At 41.4% G+C, this 22,011-nt stretch overlaps 1 protein-coding gene and 1 non-coding gene across 3 annotated transcripts; both read left to right on the top strand.

The window, feature by feature from the left end:
• The first annotated feature begins 14,560 nt into the window (after nt 1-14,560).
• FMC1 (formation of mitochondrial complex V assembly factor 1 homolog) lies at nt 14,561-19,902 on the top strand. 2 transcript variants are annotated; one of them, XM_055591072.1, is made up of 3 exons: nt 14,561-14,829; nt 15,039-15,398; nt 16,102-16,282. In XM_055591072.1, exons 2-3 carry the CDS (start codon nt 15,091-15,093, stop codon nt 16,148-16,150), a joined length of 357 nt encoding a protein of 118 aa, XP_055447047.1. In that variant the 5' UTR covers nt 14,561-14,829; nt 15,039-15,090; the 3' UTR covers nt 16,151-16,282. The 2 variants fall into 2 exon arrangements, with proteins under 2 accessions (XP_055447047.1, XP_055447048.1); XM_055591073.1 differs by lacking the exon at nt 14,561-14,829 and adding an exon at nt 19,609-19,902 and having other exon boundaries at nt 15,246-15,398; nt 16,102-16,424.
• Nucleotides 15,578-15,650, top strand: TRNAR-CCU (transfer RNA arginine (anticodon CCU)). Its single transcript has one exon. It is a non-coding gene; the product is annotated as a tRNA-Arg (tRNA).
• Nucleotides 19,903-22,011: the final 2,109 nt, after the last annotated feature.

Raw genomic sequence — 22,011 nt, forward strand, 5'->3', positions numbered from 1 at the left:
CTTTCAGTGGTGCTGGAGTATCTCTTGCTTGTATCACACTGTGCTGGGTGCTATGGGATACAGAAATCAGGGCATGTATTTACCTACCTACCCTCCATGTATTTACAAAGAGTCTGCAATCATATGACAAGTTACAGTTCAAAATGTGTCACAAAGGTGTGGTCCATGGCCACCTGCCACTTGAGTTCAGAGCAGGGGAGAAAATAGGCTGGAAAGATCTGAGGAGACCTTGTCAGGTTGATGACATTTGAACTGGGCCTCCACGGATAAATGGGATTTGACTGGGAAGGAGGAAAAGGGAGCATCCTGAGCAGACTCAGGAAGAAACAGGAAGGAGGCCAGGCTGGTGTGAGGTGGGTGTTGGGGTGACTAGAGGAAGCCAGACTGTGTGAGTCCTGGAATGCAGGCTTACTAGGTTCTTCCTTCAGATTAGAGGGTGTGTGCCTGTGTACGTGTATGCCTGCCTCCAGGATCAGGGCTTGCAGTTGTAGATGCAGGATGCTCACCTAGTTGCATAAGTGAGCATCTTTTAGTCTTACTTGTAGAGGACTTCTTTAGGGAAAATATTGGCATGAGAAAAAAGTGAAAAAATGAATTTAACCTTAGAAATCCAGGTAGGGACTGGGAAAGAGGGTGAAAAGATAGCAATTTGTGAGAGAAATCGAACAGTTTCGTCATTTATAAGTGTATATGTGCATATAAGATACAGAAAAGAACATATGCCTTCAAATATAAGCAGTCCCGGTATTTAAGTGTATTTTCAGTGCACTGTCATTAAGATGAAGAAGTTTAAAGACATGGTTCTCAGGCAGGAGAGGGTAGGCTGCAAGTGCTTTTACGAAAAACTAGTAACATTTAAGGCCAGTTTTGCAAAAGTGTGTTTTTGGGAGTAACAGCCCCTCAAATTTGTAGCTAAGTAATCTGACTACCATCTTGCAAATGTGCATTAACGTATTAAAACTGCCATTGTTAAATAGGATTTTTTAAAGCCATAATTTCCTCAAGCTTCTTTGACTGTGGAATACTTTTTTTCATATAACTTTGATTAACATTAAATTATATATAAGGCATGTGAAGCACTTAGCACAGTGACTCATAGTGAGTACTACATAAATGTTAGCTTTTATTATCATTTATACTAGTTTTATTATTGATTATATGGTGTGTGTGTGTGTGTGTGTGTGTGTGTGTATATGTATATATATGAAGTTTTTAAGAAGAAAAAACATGGCCCAAGGAGTTAAGGATTTCAGACTAACCAAGTCAATTTAGAGCCAAGAATTAAACAAGAGATGCAGCCTGTTCTCTGAGGCTGAATTGAATGAGGGACAGATATCCAGAGGGGTTGGTTCACAGGAGTATAGAAAACTGAAGCAGCAAGTATGTTTTATACTTGTCCATGTAGTCAAGAAATCATCTCCAACCTTAGCTTTAGTGCAGAAAAGTGTGAGCTAATAAGTGTTCAGGCACATGCATATGTACAGAAAGAAAAAAAATGGACGTATACTTCAAAATACAAAGAGTGGTGAGATAAATGCTTTCTTTTATCTTTTTACATAAATGGATTTTCAATGAACGTGGATACCGTGAATAAGTTTTTTGGTTTGGGAGTTTTGTAAAGAAACAAAGAGGTGGGCTTAGTTGGAGAAAAGGGGGAAAAAATGGGAAGGAGCCACTTGCTATCTAATCACTGGGAGAGGGGAAAGAAATAATTTATTTCTTCCCACTCAGACCCCAAAACTGGATCTGGTTTAGAGGGAAGACACAACTGAACAGCTTGCTATAAAGATTTTAGGGGAAAGATTATTCTTGCACTTGGGTAAAATAAAAAAATACCAAATACATGATTGACAGTGAATGCAAAGCATCTTTTCTACCCATTGTCCCCCTTTTTCTCCCCTAGACCAACTACTGCTACCAAGTTCTCCAGTTAAAAGTATAAATATGTATCCAGCCTTTTAACATTATCTTGGAGGTTATTCCATCTCAGTACATAGAGATCTGTCTTTACGTGTTGACAGTTCATATAGTATTCCATAGTTACAGTACCAGTTATTGATGAGCGGTTAGATAGCTATTACAGGTCTAATTGTGCTGTCCTTTAGGTATTTGGTGTCTGTATGCATAACCAAACCGGCAGTCGCAGGTTTGTTTTGTAATGGATAATAAGGCTTGACATTCCAGATTTGAAACTCAGTGTCTGGAATCTGCGACATTGCTTCATATCCATGTAAAGCTTTAAGGAATACTTGAGAAAATAAATATTTTTTTTAAGAGTTTTGAAAATTGGAAGTAAAAGCAGAAGAGCTGATTCTGGGTGCTCGAAGGATTGCATTACATTGCAGGTGAGGGCACGAGCTTTTCAAAGGGCAGTGACAGGTATCGGCTCGTATGGTAGTTCTTCCTCATCAGAACGTGCCCTGATGTGGCTTGTTTTTTTTCTGTCTCTGTGTATATTTACCTCGTCTGTGTCCCTGTGTCTGTCCCTTCACTATTTCCCCACTATCGTTTCTGTACTAGGGTGGCACAGCGTGCAGAACAGGCTGACATCAGACTTGGGCTCTGAGGTCCCCTTTATGAAGGTGGCACTTCAGACAAGATGTGGCTTTCCGTTCAGCCTCCTCATTTCTGCAGGGATGATTCCCAGTGGAGGGTTTTTGTTGTTGAATTAAGAGACAAGGTATGGAAAGCACCTAGCATAGTGCCTAGCACATGAGAACTAATACAGGGTGGCTACTATTATTCTGTCTCTTCTGCCTCTTTTTTCTCCCCTGCGTAAATTCATGCTTCCTCTTGCTCTAATATTCCCAAATATATAAGTGAAACCAGTACTTTTAAAAATCTTAAAAAATATATATTTAAAAGTACAAGAGTGGATAAATACCAGTTAAGATTTCTTCCATCACAGGTGTCAGTCCCTTGGCATATAAAGTAAAGGGAGACTGCTCTAAAAGTCTGTTAAGCAAAACAATTAAGGGAATCTTTTGGTTCATGTAATGAGCAGTCTAGAGGTAAACCTAGCTTTGTTGCTGTTCAGTTGCTAAGTTGTGTCATTCTCTTTGCAACCCCATGGACTGCAGCATGCCAGGCTCCTCTATCCTTCACTGTCTCCCCGATTTTGCTCAAATTCATGTCTATTGAGTCAGTGATGTTATCTGTCTCATCCTCTGCCACCCCCTTCTCCTTTTGCCTTCAATCTTTCCCAGGATCAGGGTCTTTTCCAATGAGTTGCCTCTTCCCATCAGGCGGCCAAAGTATTGGAGCTTCAGCATCAGTTCTTCCAGTGAAAATTCAGGGTTGATTTCCTTTAGGATTGACTAGTTTGATCTTGCTGTCCAAGGGACTCGCAAGAGTCTTCTCCAGCATCACAATTCAAAAGCATCAATTCTTCGGCACTCAGCTTTCTTTACTGTCCAACTCTCACATCCATACATGACTACTGGAAAAAGTAGGTTTGACTATACAGACCTTTGTCAGCAAAGTGATGTCTCTGCTTTTTAATACGCTGTCTAGTTTTGTCATAGCTTCTCACTGTCCACACTGATTGGAGTCCAAATCACCACTTCCACTTTCTCCGCTTGTATTGAAGAGAAGTAAAGCTTGAAGTGAAGCCATGAAGAGAAATAAAGCTTTATCCAGTGATTCAGTTTCACCTCTGTCTCTGCCCTTGCACTCAAAGGGTCAGGTTTCACATGTAACCCTCTGACAACTACTGCCTCTCCCATCATAGTTTGCTGCTGCATTTTCAAACTGTGTGTCAGTATGTGTTGTATATAGTTCATTTCTGCTTTACTGTACCGCAAATGCAAAGCAGTGCATTAATTGTGTGCCTTAATCCATAGCTCATGGTTTTCATCTCTTAATAGAAGCTCTCGTTTCCTCATTTTATGATAAATTAGGTTTCTCCTTCCTTTCTTACTTCCCCACTCCCTCTATCCCAAAGGTACCCACCCTTAGTTTTGCTTCTTGTTCCGCTTCTTGTTCTTCATTTTTAAAAATCCTCTTTCATGTCTTCTAGTAAACCTTTTAAATTTTCTCTGTAAAGATATTGTTCATGTATTGATTTCTAGGTACTTTAGATTTGTTGTTTTTACAAATGGTTATGTTAATCTCTTATATTTTCTAGTGGTTTTCTTGGGATCAATGCTTTTGATTTCACAAATTGAGTTAGTAATCCAGCAGCTTTATTCTCTTCTAATTACTTGTCTGATTATTAATTTTTTAACTGAGTTGATCATATAATTACAAATAATGGCAGGTTAATTTCCTCTTCCAATTTTTTCACTTTTTTTTTGGTCATGCCATGTGGCTTATAGGATCTTTGCTCCCTCATCAGGTATTGAACCTGGGCCCATGTAGTGAAAGTGCCAAGTCCTAGCCACTGGGCAGCCAGGGTCCCCATCTTTGTTTCTTATTTTAATGGGAAAATTTTCTCTTTTAAGTATAGCATTTATTCTATATTTTTGGTATATAGTTTTTATGAAGTTAAAATTCTATTCTTAGTTTTCTGGAAATCTTGTTAAGTATGAGTTGAATTATGTCAATTGCTTGTCTTATAGCACCTATATACAATCAATCCACTTGTAGACAATTTCTTAGAAGTGTATTAAAAATATTTTTATTAAAAAATATTCTTATTATATAATCTCTGTTGCATCTGTATTTGTTTTCCTGCTCTCATTCTCTGTTTTTGTTATGTGCATCTTCTTCCTTTTCCTTCGGTCTTGGCATATATTGAGTGAATTTATGTTCATTATGGTTATATCTATTTTTTCTTTTTTTTTTTCAATTGAGGTATAGTTGATTTACAATGTTGTATTTGTTTTGGTTATATCTTTTTGATATATTTTTCTTTTCAACAATATATAATGTTGCTTATCTTGCTTTATATTTTTGCCCTAATATTAAATTTAATATCCAAGCTGTCTATATCCTGAATAGTATTTTGTTGTATGAATGTATTACATTTTTATATATCCATTTATTAGTATAGATACTTGGGCTGTTTCCACTTTTTTAATATTATGAATAATGCTGCTATGAACATTTGTGTACAAGCTTTTGTGGAGTATATGTCTTCAGTTCTTTTGTATATATACCAAGGAATGGTATTCCTGGGTCATATGGTAACTTTATGTTTAATTTTTTTGAGGAAACATCAAACTGTTTTCCCACAGTAGCTGGACCATTTTACATTCCCAGCTGATGTAAAATACTGTATATTATAGTATACAATATAGTGAGTCATAATTTTTAAAGGTTATATTCCATTTATTATTATAAAATATTGACTATATTCCCCATGTTGTATAGTATATCCTTGTAGCTTATTTTATACCTGAGTTTGTACTCTCCCCACTTCCCTCTCCCCACTTGTAACCACTAGTTTGTTCTCTGTATCTGTTGAGTCTGCTTCCTTATTATATTCACAATTTTGCTGTATATTTTAAATTCCATATGTAAGTGGTATTATACAGTTTTTATCTTTCTCTGACTCATTTCACTTAAGCAGGAGGGCCTTCAAAGAGACTTTTTGTGCTGTAAATTTTCTAAGGCCTTGTATGTCTGAATATATCATCTTTCTGGCCTTACATTTAAGTAATAGTTTAGCTGGATATAATACTCTTGGGTTATTTTCCTTAGGAAAATATATTCTATATTCACTTAGAATTCACTTCACCAGTTTTCTTGTCTCCATTGTATTTCTTAGGAAGACTAGTATAAATCTAATTCTTATGCTTTTGTGAGCTTTCTGCTTCTTCTCTCCAGAAGCTTTTCGCATTTTGTCTTTTAAAAAATTTTTATTTTTAATTGGAGAATAATTCCTTTACAATGTTGTGTTGGTTTTTGCTGTCCAACAATGGGAACCAGCCATAAGTATACACATATCCCCTCCCTCTTGTATTCTTAAATATCATGTAATATGTCAAAATTTTGATTTTTCCATAATTTTTCTATTTGGTGCTCCATGAGACCTTTAGAGTCCTTTTTATCTTTAATTTTTGAAAGTTCTTACTTACGATTTAAGATCTCTTCCCTAAATCCATTTTCTCTCTTTCTGGGTAGGATTCATGTTGTTCAGATATTGACTTCCTATTATTTCTTAAATGTTCTTTCATATTTTCCATCCCTTTCCAATACTTTCTAAGAAAATTCCTTGAGCTGATCTAGATTATTATTCATTTTTCAGCTAGGTAGCCATTGTTTTTATCCACTGTATTGGGTTTGTTCAGCTATTACGTATTTCATATATATTTCCATTTAGTTCTACATAATTGCTTGTTTCTTACTGTTATCCTGTTTGTGAGGACTTGTATTATGCTCAAGTTTTTGATCAGTGTTGTTCCATTCTGGTTTGTCTAGCACGGTATGTTGTATGTTGCATTTATTGTCTCTGTTGTGATTATACTCCTCAATTATCTCATTTTCAAAAAAATGAGCTTATTTTTTCCTGGGTTTAGCAGTATTCTTAGCTGGTGAAGTGTACTAAAGAGAGAGGCCAAGGTCAGGGCCCTAGCATGTGCTTAGTGGGTTGGGAGCAAGACCCATAAAGTTCTAGACACTAGAGTCAGATCTTGAAGCAACTGTAGGTCCAGTCCTACAGTTTTTCTACTAACTTGCTTATACTGGCTTATTTCTGCATGTGTTTGGTGATTTCTTCTTCTTTTTTTAATGCTCCCCTGCACTTTGACTTTGCGCATTCTTTGAGGCCTGGATTTAAAGTGTGTTCCTCTAAAGAGTATTTGAGTTTGCTTCTTCCAGGTTTCTAGGGACATTGCCAATCCAAGACCATTTCAAACTAAATGTTCACCTTAAGGATTTCAAGGCCACAGAGATAGGATAACTTTCCAGCCACAGATGTATATAAGTGGTTACTGCTGGTCGTTAAGAATTCTTGTATAGAAGCTTTTCCCCACGTGCCACCCAACCCTGAGCTGAGACAGAAAAGTCTCCTCTCGGTGAGGTCAGGGGATATTGTTTTCATTCCCAGCAATAAGGTTAATTGTTGGGGGTGCCATCATTTTGTAAGAGTTTATGATCTGACCTGGGCTTCCCTGGTGGATCCGTGGTAAAGGACTGCCTTTGCAGGAGATATAGGTTCAATCCCTGGGTCGGAAAGATACCCTGGAGGAAGGAAATGGTAACCCACTCCAGCATTCTAGCTTGGAGAATCCCATGGACAGAGGAGCCTGGCAGGCTACAGTCTGTGAGGTCCCAAAGAACTGGACACGACTAAGGAGCATAGCAACATGATCTGACCTCCCACCAAGGTGATCTGAGGCTTTCTCTTTTTTTTTGGACTGCCTAAGGCAAATTAGAGCTTCCCTTGTGGCTCAGCTGGTAAAGAATCTGCCTGCAATACAAGAGACCCCGGTTCAATTCCTGGGTTAGGAAGATCTTCTGGAGAAGGGAAAGGCTACCCACTCTAGTATTCTGGCCTGGAGAATTCCATGGACTGTATATAGTCCATGGTGTCCCAAAAAGTCAGACACGACTAAGTGACTTTCACTAAGGCAAATTAAAATCCACACTCTAGGCCACCAGGGATAGCAGGCCACCAGGATTATCCCTCAGGGTAAATGCTACTTTTATTGTTCCCTTTCTTCCTTTTTGACTTGTGGTTATTCTGGCTTCTTTTACTCATTCACACGTTGAAAAAATATTTTTATGTGTATGGAAATTTCACCCAGCACTTTAAGGTGTCTTATATTGAGATTTCTCTGCACATCTAATCTTCCACAATGTGAAAAACAAGAGTCTTACAGTAATTTTCAACTTCTAGGAAATATTTCAGAATGTCAGCTAATACCTTTGCACAAAGATTTTCACACCAGCACTGTGTGTAATCAAGAAAGAGTTCATAAATATCCAACAATAAAGGAAGTATTAATAAAATTCCTTCTAAATTATATTTATGGGGAATTTTTATAAGGATATTTTTAAGATGTTTTCATGATAAGAGATTAAAGGTATGATTTCATATTGAAAAAAAAAGTCTTATACAGTTTTCATAAAAATAGCTATCTCTCTATATAAACATATGTTAAGGTCAAGGTCCCTGTCCTCAGTCGTGTCTGATTCTTTGCGACCCCATGGACTGTAGCCGCCAGGTTCCTCTGTCCATGGGATTCTCCAGGCAGGAATACTGGAATGGGTTGCCATTTCCTTCTTCAGGGCATCTTCCTGATGCAAGGATTTAACCCACACCTTTTGCGTCTCCTGCATTGGCAGGTGGATTCTTTACCACTGCACCACCTGGGAAGCCCCATAAACATATATAATATTGAAATTTAACAAGTCAATAAGATATACTTAATAATTAATATGTAAGGCCAAAGAAACTGCCTGCAATGCAGGAGACATGGGTCCAATTTCTCGGTCAGGAAGATCCCCTGGAAAAGGGAATGGCAATCCCCACTCCAGTATTCTTGCTGGGAAACCCCATGGATAGAGAAGCCTGGTGGGTAACAGTCCATAGGGTCATAAAAGAGTTGGACATGACTTAGTCACTAAAATGAAAAGACAAATATTAATAGTTCTGTATTAACTGTACATTCAGGCAGTCCAGTTCCCTAGCTGTGTTGCCTGCAGTGCCTCAGGCATCCTGATGAAAGAACAGGGGTTCCATAAGGAAGGTCTGACAATGGTACCTTCATTTACTAAAGTGGGACTCTCTCTGTGTCAGTTTCACCAGAAACCCCAAAGGCCGAGAACAAAACAGTAGGTGCCAAGTCCATCCACGTTCTAAAGGGAAAGGGAACTAGATTACCTGTGTGCCACGTGCTAAGAGACTGTGAAGCGGATCCTGGGAAGCACTAGCTCAGTGCTGGGACGGATGAGCTGGCTTGGCACCTGCCTCCAGGCTCCATGAGAGAATGTGAGAAGATTCCTCTGGAAGCAGTTGTCAATATGCTGGACATTTCCCTTCTGCTGCCCAAGCAGGAGAGGGTCAGGGTGCTTCCTCTTCAACTCGTGCCAAATGAGGGGGCCCCTCCACAGGACCGTTTGGAGGGCTTGACCCATCTCCAGTGGAATCTGAGGGACATAGGAGTCTGACTTACTCCTTAATGTCTAAAGACAAGTGAGGAGTAGGTGACTAGCTCCTGGAGAAGACATTAGAGGAGAGAAGGCTGCATGGGGAGTGTGGCATGACTGCATGCCAAAGTTCCCAAGTTCCTGTGGGTCCGATGTGGTTCTCAAGAAAGGGAATCAGATTTGCTCATTTTAAGAAGGAACCCAGCCAAAGGGAACACCTGGATGGATGAAATGACTTCAGTGGAGGGGCGGATCCTGGAAACTAAGCGGCCGGTGCAGGCATCCTGAGTAACTAGAGGACACAGTCCACAAGGGACTGCAGCTGAGAGATCCCCAGAGAAAGAGGAACTATTGAGCTATAAAAAAAGAAGCAACGCTGGAATCTGCTGCTCCTAGAGGTCACAGACACCAGCTTCTCTCTCTACCAACGGAAAAAAACCTCATCTCTTCTCTCCCTTGCTGCAACTGCTGCTGCAAGAGCAGCCAGCAAGGAGGCAAGGGGGGTGAGAAACAGAAATGACACTGACCCTGGTCCCCCTTCTCTTCACATTTCCAGGCTGGAGGAGGAGAGAAATGTTAAATCAAAACTGGCGTTTGCAGTTTTGATCTGATACTGGATGAGACTGGTTCATACCTAAAAAAAAGACTGTTTTTAAAATGATAACTCTTTAACCTGTTTGTCACCTAAAAGAAAAAAAGCCGTGAATTTCATCCAAGCATAATAAATCATTACAGCAAGTGTGTAGGGGCACTCCTGAGAAAACAACTTGCTTTCTGTTTATACAAATCCAGCTTGTTCCAGGAAGAGGTTACATTTGAAGAGTGGGAGAGTAGTTCAGGGGACATGGAGAAGTAGGCTGCATCCTGCAGTCCTAACTGCTCACCTTCAGCCTGTGGCAGCCGCAGCTGACAACGGGGAAAAGTTTTATGGAAACAAGTTTGGAGTTTTAATGTTAAACAGGTTGAACTTTTTAAAAAACCAAAGCAGGATCAGTGGGGGGAGGGGAGGGGAAAAAAAAAAAAAAAAGACAACTGCCTGTTATTCCCTGGAAAAGCTATGTGAACCACCCAGGATTTCATGCCAGAGAGGAAGAAGTCCATGAGCAGCAGTGGTGGGAGGGATAAATTGCATTCTGCTTACATCTAGCAAGTCTGGCTTGCTGGTTAATAGTCACCTTTGCTTCTGAGTGTTATAACATACTGCAGTCTATATGCTACAGGATGTTATTGGTAAGGTTAATGTTTAAAGTAAGACCTTTAAAAAGCAGAAACTACCATGTAATGGGAAGTAGACTACATAAAAATACATAAGCTACACTGATGCAGTGATTAGCTTGCTTAAAAGGATTTACAAGAGCTGTCTAACTTAAAATTTACCTATTTTTCTTATACGGAAGGGGCGAGTGTTTCTCACTTGCTGTCCCTTTCTGTGATGACAAGAGGCTCAGGAGTATGCTGCTGTGTAGGCTACAGCCTGGTTTTTGGCAGCCAGCATTCATTCCTACATCCTTTTATGTATCACAGGGATTATAATTATGGAAACATTTCCTAAACTCCTTGCCTTCCAGGTTCTGGATGTGATTTCTTTCTGCCAGATGTATTCATAGGCTATTTTGTAGATGGGAGGGAAAAGCGGCAGTGCCTAACAAAATGGGCCGTCCGTGGGAGACTTAAAAGTTCTCCGCAGCTCACATGTAATCTCCTGTCAGCTCCTATATGAGTACTTGGGGGCGGGGTGAGCAGCTCTGATCAGCACTGGGAGGGTTCCCTGTATTTTCTGACCTATGTAAGAGCAGCAACCTCCTGATACTCTGAACTGCTGAATGTGAGTGGCGACTTCCCCTGGCTCCTGCAGGTCCTCTAATAGCGCCATTGGGCATCTCAGTGCCCTGCACTCGACTGCTTTCTGCTTGAAAAGCCTGCAGTTGTTTCTCTTTTTCTGATTCTTCCCTGATGGATACAACTGCCTAGCTGATCTTCTGAAAGAAATGAACATATTTAAAGGTTCCCTTTAAGTTAAAAGTAATTTTTTAAAACTGTAAGTGACTGCCTTTTTAAAAGAAGCTCATGCAATGAAGAGAGAAATTTGAAAATGGATGTTTAGAAATGTTTATCACTATGTGATCTTGTTGCCCCAAATGTGTTAGACCAAGATTTTAAAAATAATAAAATGTATTACACTGCATTTTCAATAAAGTTTGTTCATCTTTCTTTACTGAGAGAAATTAGGACTTTGTTTTTTACTGTTAATAAATACAATAAAAATGTTTTCAAAATACTGTTTTTCATTTTTAAAAATTTTATTTCTACTTTGTGCATGTTTTAAATATATATTCTACACTAATCAATAGTACATGTATGTGATTTTAAAATAAATACAAAGACTTATGGGGGAGGCACAAGATTTTTACCACTGTGGATACACAAAGAAGTTTAGAAATCACTGACTGATGGAAGCAAGTGCCTACGTATGTCTCATCTCAGAATCACCCTCTTTCATTAGTCCTGTCTCTTTCCCACTAAAATTTCCTCTAGATTCCCACGTGCACGGCCAGGTAGCCAGTCACTGCTGTAGTTGCAGAGTTAAGACTAGACCTCCTTTCTCTGGGTATAGAAAACTTGTCCCAGAACTTCTGTACCTCACAGAGCTTGAAGGACAGAATAACGGTGGCCTCACAATGGGTGGGAAATGAAGGCAGGGTCTCTACTTAAAATGTGGGTACACATACACACACACACACAAACACAAGCTGAAGATGCAGTTTCTGCACATCATTTGGGTCTCTGCTCAAATGTCCTTACCTCATCCAAAAGGACCGCCCAGAACCCGTAACAGGTCTTAATCCCTGGCCCCTGACTTCATTTAGTTATTTTTCATAGCACTCCTCACCATTTGATAAATTTTATGTTCTGCTTGTTTATTTGCTTATTGTCTGTCTGCCCCTTTCTAGAATGGAAACTTTCATGAGTAGAGGAAAGGTTGACCTATACTACTTGTGCTTTTGTTTCCCTAGCATCTAGAAGTGCCTGCCTCATCAGATCAGATCAGCTCAGTCGCTCAGTCGTGTCCGACTCTTTGCGACCCCATGAATCGCAGCACACCAGGCCTCCCTGTCCATCACCAACTCCCGGAGTTCACTCAGACTCAGGTCCATCGAGTCAGTGATGCCATCCAGCCATCTCATCCTCTGTTGTCCCCTTCTCCTCCTGCCCCCAATCCCTCCCAGCATCAGAGTCTTTTCCAGTGAGTCAACTCTTCGCATGAGGTGGCCAAAGTACTAGAAGCTTAATAAAAATTCAATGAATGACAAAGTATTTGGTTTCCCAGCCGCCTCTGACCAGCATGGGAACATGACCCAGGCCATGTTTATTAGAAGTACTCAGCCCAGAGCTCTGACTCTTAGGTAATGACTTTCTCCATTCTGGCACAAGTTGGAGCATAAGAGCCAGCTACTGCCAGTGTCCTGGAGCCACAGGCTTGGTGCCAGTGTCCAGACTCTGTGCGGCGCCCCTGTGTTGGCACTGCAAGCTGCAGTGACTGCTGTTTTCACTGGACCACATCTGGAACAGGCTTTTAGGTGAGGTTCTTGGCTGTGTAGCTTCCAAACCTGGTCTCTAACCTTACCCAGTTCTGATTATGACACCCCACCTCTTTTTCATAAAAATCCCTTTTCTGCTTTAAAACTTTTAAGTTTAAAAAATACGCTTTGGAGTTAAGACTGCCTGAGAGCAAATGTTGGCTTTATCACTGAGCAGTCAGTAAAGCTGACTAAACCATGAAACTGCTTTGAGCTTGTTCCCACATTTCAAAGTAGGTAAAATCAGAGTACTACCTCATAGGATCCCATGAGACATTGCCTGTGAAATGCCCTGGGACACAGTGTAACCTTGCAACCTTAGATTATATAAGGTCAACAGAAGTTTTTTATTTGACAAACAGTATTGGTTTTAACTGACTGCTAACACTTTTAATTAAAGAAGCATTGCATTGACTGATTTGATTTTCTGTTGACACACAGTTGTTCTAAAATTTAGTGGAATTTATTCCCAAACAACAGTCATTTTCTTTTCACGTTTCTTTGGGTTGACTAGATTCATCTGGGCAATTCTCTGCTACATATGACACCAGTTAAGACTATCGTAATTTGTGGGTGCTACTGGATTGGAACATTCAAGATGGCCCACTTCTCTGGTTGGTAATTAGTGCTGTCAGTTGACAGCTCAGCTGGGACTGTCTCAGGATTCTTCTATGAGCCCTGTGGTTTTCATAGCATGGTAGCTAGATAAGAAGCACACTGTGAAAGCTAACAGTTTTAAAGCCTGAGGTACCATAGAAGTTCCAGAACATTCTACATATTAGTTAAAGCTAGTCACAAAGCCTGCTCAGATTTAAGAGCAGGAATGGTGGGAAGGAGGGGTAAAACGCTTCACCTCTTGTTGTAAGAAACAAGGTATGTATGAAAGGGGAAGCTTGTTTGGAGGCTGCCTTTGGTAACCAGTGGCTACACAGAACTAACATTTTATGATTATCTATTTACTCTGCTTTAGTCTAAAAATGGAAGAAAAGAATCCCTTAGCAGTTCAGTAAAAAGGAACTCAGAATTATGTCTTATTGCCCCTTACCATAACATACCAACAGTTACTGAAAACCTGCTTCCAATTATTCTCCTTTCTCAGAGCATGCTTAAATTTGCAACATCTTTGAAAGCTGGATTAACAAATTTCAATTCAGGGAAGAATATCTGAAAGAGACGGGAATACCAGACCACCTGACCTGCCTCTTGAGAAACCTGTATGCAAGTCAGGAAGCAACAGTTAGAACTGGACACAGAACAACAGACTGGTTCCAAATAGAAAAAGGAGTACGTCAAGGCTGTATATTGTCACCCTGCTTATTTAACTTATATGCAGAGTACATCATGAGAAACGCTGGGCTGGAAGAAGCACAAGCTGGAATCAAGATTGCCAGGAGAAGTATCAATAACCTCAGATATGCAGATGACACCACCCTTATGGCAGAAAGTGAAGAACTAAAGAGCCTCTTGATGAAAATGAAAGAAGGGAGTGAAAAAGTTGGCTTAAAGCTCAACATTCAGAAAACAAAGATCATGGCATCTGGTCCCATCACTTCATGGCAAATAGATGGGGAAACAGTGGCTGACTTTATTTTGGGGGCGGGGGGCCTCCAAAATCACTGCAAATGGTGACTGTAGCCATGAAATTAAAAGACGCTTACTCCTTGGAAGGAAAGTTATGACCAACCTAGATAGCATATTCAAAAGCAGAGACATTACTTGGCCAACAAAGGTCCGTGGAGTCAAGGCTATGGTTTTTCCAGTAGTCATGTATGGATGTGAGAGTTGGACTATAAAGAAAGCTGAGCGCCGAAGAATTGATACTTTTTAACTGTGGTGTTGGAGAAGACTCTTGAGAGTCCCTTGGACTGCAAGGAGATCCAACCAGTCCATTCTGAAGGACATCAGCCCTGGGATTTCTTTGGAGGGAATGATGCTGAAGCTGAAACTCCAATACTTTGGCCACCTGATTCGAAGAGCTGACTCACTGGAAAAGACCCTGATGCTGGGAAAGACTGAGGGCAGGAGAAGGGGACGACAGAGAATGAGACGGTTGGATGGCATCACCGACTCAAAGGACATGCGTTTGGGTAAACTCCCGGAGTTGGAGATACACAGGAAGGCGTGGCGTGCTGCAGTCCATGGGGTCGCAAAGAGTCGGACACGAGTAAGCGACTGAACTGAACTAAACTGAAGATACAGGCAACGGTCAATTTAGGTACGGTCCAGCGGTCTTAAGTTTATCTTACTGGCAACGGGGAGCCACTGCGAGATTTTAAGCAAGGGGTAATGTCGCTGAGACTCAGAAATGAATTGTCCGATTTATGCAACTAGATAACCAAAATAAACTATTTGTTTCCAATTAACTAATTCTTAATTAATTAACTAATTCCAATTCCCTGCTGTCCCATGTTTCCCACTGAACAGCCAATTCAGAACGCAAGATAAACGTTTCTAACTGGACCCTTTCCCTGCGGAAATGGCCTCAGAGTTTCAACCGGAAACAGAAAATGACCGCCACAAACGCCACCTAATGGCAGGATGGAGGGCAAGCTACGTCCGGAAAGCCGCAACGCCGGAAGGGGCCGGCTGTTTCCGGAGAAAACCCAATGCGACAGAAACTCTAGAGGCGAATCTAGAAGAGTCAGCCAGCGTCCCAAGAGGGTTCGGCTCCGCGACGTCGTATGTGCGCTTCAGCGCAGGCGCGGGGGCACCGCGTAGGAAACGTGTACACAAAACCGTGCGCGCGCCCGTTGTCCGTCCGGCGCATCGGTGCTGTTTTCGAGGGTAAAACCTTTGGAGCTGTAACGTGGGATTTTGTTTCTTGAACTACAACTCCCAGCATGCCTTGCCCCCCATTATTGGTGCTGTGTGGTTTCCTAGGATAGGTTAAAAGGAAACTCTGACATGACGTACGAAGAAGGAAAAAAAATTGAAAACGTTGTCTGAGCGCGTTATTCACAGAAGCCCCAGTGGCCTAATGGATAAGGCATTGGCCTCCTAAGCCAGGGATTGTGGGTTCGAGTCCCATCTGGGGTGGCAAAGTTTTTGTTGCCTTTAAAATGAACTTTTCAATAAAACTTTTGCCTTTTCCGCTTCTTAAACAATTATAGCGAAATATGCTAACTTGATTTTACTTTTTAAAGATGGGAAGTGTATGCGTGGTTTTTCTAGGTTTGGGGCTACATTTTGCGAGAATCAATCGACTCCCATTTCCTTCTAAGCCGTAATCTCGTTAACATTTTGGGAAAGCCGATAGATTGAATTTTGATATCCCCTTTAGAAATAAAACAAAATCTCAAAAGTTTTCTGTTTTTAAGTTGACACCCACTTGCGATATGCCCTCATTTTCTCCAGGTTCAGCGGTGCTCCGTCAGCGAATGGCGTCTTACATGACGCAGTCAGGAGACGAACAAGGACCTTCTTTCTCTCCGCCAGGCTTTTTCCAGGCCATTCAGTTACACTCGGCTTTCGTTTGCTTTTCTCTTAGGAAGCCGCTCGGCGTTCGATTAATGCTGCTCGGCAGAGAAGGGAAGTGAGACATCCCACCGTCCTGCAATCGATAGGGGGAGCCTGCAGTCTGGTCCCAACCCTACCGTTAAGCGGCTGGGCAGGAGGGTGAGGGAGCAGGAGGGTCGTAGGGCGCCGTCCCGCACCCGACTCGGCGACTGGAAAATGGCGGCCTTAGGGTCACCGCTGAGCACTTGGCGAGGCCTTCTACGGGAGTTGCGCTACTTGAACGCGGCCACAGGCCGACCCTATCGCGACACCGCGGCCTATCGGTATCTCCTCAAAGCTTTCCGTGCACATCGGGTACGGAAGCCTGTGTCCGGGTGCTCCAGCGTCCCCTTTCCGGGGAGGGAGGGAAAGTCGCGTCTGGGCGGGACGGAGCGCGCCTGGCCTTAACCCGCAATTCTGAGGCCGAAGCTTCCTCCAGACAGACCCAGGCCCTAGGCCCTGGTCTAAGACCTAAGCCCAGGGACTAAGCAAGGACCGGCGGGAGGGCAAAGTCGTCCTGGGGTGGAGCCGTCCCTGGAGATTGCACTGGCTGTCTTTGGCCTGTGTGGATGGGAAGGTTAGAGGAAAGTGAAATGGAAGAAACAGAGGGACAAGCAGAAAGATGAGTGTAGGGTTACTAGTCACAGCATCTATCCAACACGCGCCTTCACTAGGAGAGCTATTCTGAGAAGCAGTTGTAGATGGGGCGAGGGTTATGGGAACTACTTGAAGACCGTGACTACGCCGCCACTTCAAGCTGGCTCAGTGGTAAAGAATCCGCCTGCTAATTGAAGAGACGCGGGTTCAACTCCTGGGTGGGGAAGAGCCCCTGGAGGAGGAAGTGGGGGTTCATTCTTACCGGGTCCCAAAGAGTGGGACAGGACTGAGCACGCACGTTGTAGAGCTGAACTAGACACCTCTAATGAGGTGGTACTGTTGAATGTGTGATGTATGACCAAGTAACAATTTTTCCATCTGTAGCAGATAAATATGAACATCCTTCAGTTCAGTTCAGTTCAGTCGCTCAGTCGTGTCCGACTCTATCCATCATCCTTGGACAATTCCTTTATGAATTCTGCACTCCAGCACTCCATTTACCACGGATAGGCAAGATGGAATGAAAGATAGTTTCTTTTTTCAAATGGGGAAACTGAGACTCAGGGACAGTTGAACTATACAAGCCCAAGTAGATATAGAGTTACTGATCTGACTTGGAAAGAATTTGCAACCTATCTCAGAAGTAAGTTGAATAATGAGCTTGGGCTTTAGCGAAGGAAACCTGGTGTCCTTTGAACAGTGTGGAAAGGGGAGAACCATTATCTTAAACTCTTGATTTTCTGAGCCGTGGAAGTTAGAATGCAAAATGTTAGAACTAAAGTTCAACTAAGTTTTGAAAGGTCACAGTAGTAGGTACTAATAGGAACTTGACTAAAAATGACGAGTAAGATCCACATGGGTCTTGTCTTTTAAGAAGCTTGTATTCCACCTGAGGAGCCATTTGACCAAGGACTTAGAATAAACAAATGCTAAAGGAGTAGAGACCCTGGAGTCCTGGTATATAGAAGAGGTAGGCTTTACAGGATGGAATTTATTAAATTTATTACCCAGGAACTTGAAGAATATTAGAGTTAGCAAGTAAGTGAGGGTTAGTAGAAGTCCAAGAAGCTGCACAACTGAAAGCCAAGAGGAAAGAGGAACTGACAGTTGAGAGCAGCTAAAGGAGTACGTCAAGGCTGTATATTGTCACCCTGCTTATTTAACTTATATGCAGAGTACATCATGAGAAACGCTGGGCTGGAAGAAGCACAAGCTGGAATCAAGATTGCCGGGAGAAATATCAATAACCTCAGATATGCAGATGACACCACCCTTATGGCAGAAAGTGAAGAGGAACTAAAAAGCCTCTTGATGGAGGTGAAAGAGGAGAGTGAAAAAGTTGGCTTAAAGCTCAACATTCAGAAAACAAAGATCATGGCATCTGGTCCCATCACTTCATGGGAAATAGATGGGGAAACAGTGGAAACAGTGTCAGACTTTATTTTTGGGGGCTCCAGAATCACTGCAGATGGTGACTGCAACCATGAAATTAAAAGACGCTTACTCCTTGGAAGGAAAGTTATGACCAACCTAGATAGCATATTCAAAAGCAGAGACAAAAAAAAAAGGCAGAGACATTACTTTGCCAACAAAGGTCCATCTAGTCAAGGCTATGGTTTTTCCAGTAGTCATGTATGGATGTGAGAGTTGGACTGTGATGAAAGCTGAGCGCTGAAGAATTGATGCTTTTGAACTGTGGTGTTGGAGAAGACTCTTGAGAGTCCCTTGGACTGCAAGGAGATCCAACCAGTCCATTCTGAAGGAGATCAGCCCTTTTGGAGGGAATGATGCTAAAGCTGAAACTCCAGTACTTTGGCCACCTCATGCGAAGAGTTGACTCATTGGAAAAGACTCTGATGCTGGGAGGGATTGGGGGCAGGAGGAGAAGGGGATGACAGAGGATGAGATGGCTGGTGGCATCACTGACTCGATGGACCTGAGTCTGAGTGAACTCTGGGAGTTGGTGATGGACAGGGAGGCCTGGCGTGCTGTGATTCATGGGGTCTCAAAGAGTTGGACACGACTGAGCGACTGAACTGAACTGAAGGCTTAGGGTGTGGTGGATGAAGTTGAGGAAGATAGTTAGGCAGGAATTTAAACTTTATTTTAATTGTAACAGGAAGTCACTCTAAGATTCTTAATGTGACAAGATTATAGTTTATACCTTATGGAGGCAACATTATTTGCCCTTGAGAGAGCCTTGGAAATGGCTGTGAAATCCCTTGGGAATAAATGTGAAATTCATGCTAAATATTCTAGAAACAACTCTCTGGAATGCATGAGAGGGTCATCAGAATATAGATTTTTTAAATGAAAATGTACATTGTGAGAGGGAGTATAATTAAGTAATATGAACATATGATTCTTATATAAAACCTTCATTTTGTTACTGGTGAAGACAAAACTATTTTTCAGATAAAAAAAGTTTTTTAATTTTTATTGAAAGTCATGTGCCATATTAACCAAAGTCCACAGTCACATAAAATAAAGCAGTCCTTCATTTTTTGAAGGGTAGAAAGTTCTGTATTTTATTCCTTAGGTGACATTAATGATTAGTGACCTGACTATAGTTTCCCGTCTCTGCATTAACCAACGATGGAAACTCTCTGGGCTTTAGATCCTTCATTCGTTAAATGAGGATGTTGAAAGGAGGTAACTTTTTTTTTCCAGTATTAAAATTTGAGGACACTCAATGAAATGCTTCAGTGAAACTCGTAAAATTCTTCAGTTAACAGGTGCCCAAATTACAGATGTATTAAGTATACACAAACATATGTTTGTATTTCCTATGTGCAGTTTACTTTTATTCTAGAGAATGCTTGTTTAATAATGCTCTCAATACAGTGCCCCTGTATCTGCAGCTGTGCTGTTAATAGACTATCTGACCTTGCTACTTCTCCAGGTCACCAGTGAGAAACTGTGCAGAGCCCAGCATGAGCTTCATTTCCAAGCTGCCACCTATCTCTGCCTGCTACGCAGCATTCGAGAACATGTGGCCCTTCATCAGGAATTTCATGGCAAGGGTGAGCGCTCAGTGGAGGAGTCTGCTGGCTTAGTGGGTCTCAAGTTGCCCCAGCAGCCTGGAGGGAAGGGCTGGGAGCCATGAAAATGGAGAAATTCCTTGGATGCTGTCTTCATGCAAGAGTTTACTAATTTCTGTCAATATGTATTTATCATTAAATTTTTTTTTTAAATTTAGGGGTTTTCTCTGAAATTTTGTTGACTGAGTGTTTCTCAGGGAGATGAAACCTCCCTGAAATCTTTACTCTCAGTGAATTTACTGAAGTTCTTACACTGGGCTGATTGATGTTCTTGATTTACTTTGAAAACTCTTATTTTTCAATTTAGAAAGTAATACAGCCTATTATTAAGGAATTCAAATAGTATAGACATATAAAATAAAGCCCTCTCATCTTTTCCCTGTATCTCCCTCCCCTCTTCCAAACCCATTACCAATCCTACAATTGCTAACAGTTGGTGTGCATCCTTCTAGATGTTTCCTATGCACAAACAAATGATTATACAGATGCATCTTTTATTTAAAAATACACAAATACGACGTTAAGATCCTGGTAGGAAACAGATGGTACGTTCAAACAGGGTTATTGAGAGTTAACGACGGGATATATATGTATATGTATGTGTGTGTGTATATATATAAAGATATGGTTTGAATTAAGGTGAATGAGATGGGCTACAACAGTGGAGAGCTAGTGCCTCCCTAGGCCTGACCCTTAGGTAATGAGAACACAGCCACCATTCAAGTACAAGCTGCAGAAAGACCAAGAAGAGGGTGATAGATTGAGAACACTGATTTCTCTCCCCTCTGCCTTCTACCCTTCGTGTCAAATTGCTCTTCCTCTTGAATTCTTTATCAAGGTGAAGGACTCTACCATGCACTTGGCTGAAAAAGTCAAGAACTTGGGCTTCATTCTGTATTTCTCTTTCTTCTCACTCTCCACATCCAATCAATAAGTTTGGAGTGAAAAACAGTTCTGCAAGAACTGTTAGCATCACTATCTCTTTCCTAGGTGAAGCACTGGAAATCATTGGGCTGAACTATTAAAGTAGACTCCTAAATGTTTCCTTTGCCTCTAACATCCTGAATTCCTTAAATAAAAATTCTCTCTGAACTACCAATAATTCTTTACCTGTGCCCCCTTTGTGGTATATGTCAGTTTCTTCTGGTATAATCGTAGACATATAACCTCTTTTTCCCTGAACTATCAGCTCCTTTACAGTAAGGAAGACACCTCTTTCATTTTTGTATTCTGTAAAGCGTCTTCCACAGTGACTTACATAGACAGTTATTCAGTATTTTGAATGCACGGCTCAATTCTACTCACTAGGAGTACAACCTAAACAAACACTCATAAAGTACTTCAAAACATCTTTTTCTTCTAAGAGATTAATATTAAAATAACAGTATTAAGAGTCAAACCAAGCATCTATTCAATTGAACAGATCAAAAAAGTAAAAATGTTTAATATCCTATCTCCCCTGTTTTATTTCATATATGCATGTGTGCTCTGTAGCCTCAGTCGTGTCCGACTCTTTGTGACCCCATGGACTGTAGCCCGCCAGGCTCCTCTGTTCATGGGATTCTCCAGGCAAGAATACTGGAGTGGGTTGCCATTTCCTCCTCCAGGGGATCTTCCCTACCTAGGGATTGAATCTGCGTCTCTTCCATCTCCTTGCCCTGGTAGGTGGGTTCTTTATCACTAGTACCACCTGGGTATATTATTATTTGAAGATGTTTTACTTTACTAAGATGAAGAAAACAAAAGGATTAAGATAGACCAATCTTTTGATTGCTTTTGTTATATACCCAGCAGCTGTATATAATAATTTTTTTTTTTTTTTGGTTATGTGGCTTGTGGGATCTCAGTTCCCCGACCAGGGATTGAACCCAACACACAGCAGTGAAAATGCCAAGTCTTAACCACTGAACTGCCAGGGAATTCCCATAGCATTTTTAAAGAATGAGATTTGAGGCAGAATTGCGTTAACAGGGTGGTTGTTTAGTCAGTAAGTCCTATCCAACTCCTTTTCAACCCCATGGACTGTAACTTACCAGGCTTCTCTCCATAGGGTTTCCCAGGCAAGAATACTGAAGTGGGTAGCCATTTCCTTTTCCAGGGGATCTTCCCAACCCAGGAATCAAACTTGTCTCTCTTGCTTGGCAGGTGGATTCTTTACCACTCAGCCCCAAGCCCTGAATAGCAGGGTAAGAAATACTTACTATGGGTTTGAAATCATATAGTATGCATGCTCAGTCGCTTCAGTTGTGTCCTACTCCTTGCGA

Source organism: Bubalus kerabau, chromosome 8 (assembly GCF_029407905.1).
Source record: "Bubalus kerabau isolate K-KA32 ecotype Philippines breed swamp buffalo chromosome 8, PCC_UOA_SB_1v2, whole genome shotgun sequence".
Taxonomy (NCBI): domain Eukaryota; kingdom Metazoa; phylum Chordata; class Mammalia; order Artiodactyla; family Bovidae; genus Bubalus; species Bubalus kerabau.

Coding starts and splice junctions, on each gene's coding strand:
- FMC1 (XM_055591072.1), top strand. CDS start 15,091: ATGGCCTCAGAGTTTCAACCGGAAACAGAAAATGACCGCCACAAACGC. Junction 15,399..16,101: donor CATCGGTGCTGTTTTCGAGG/GTAAAACCTTTG, acceptor CTTTTCTCTTAG/GAAGCCGCTCGGCGTTCGAT.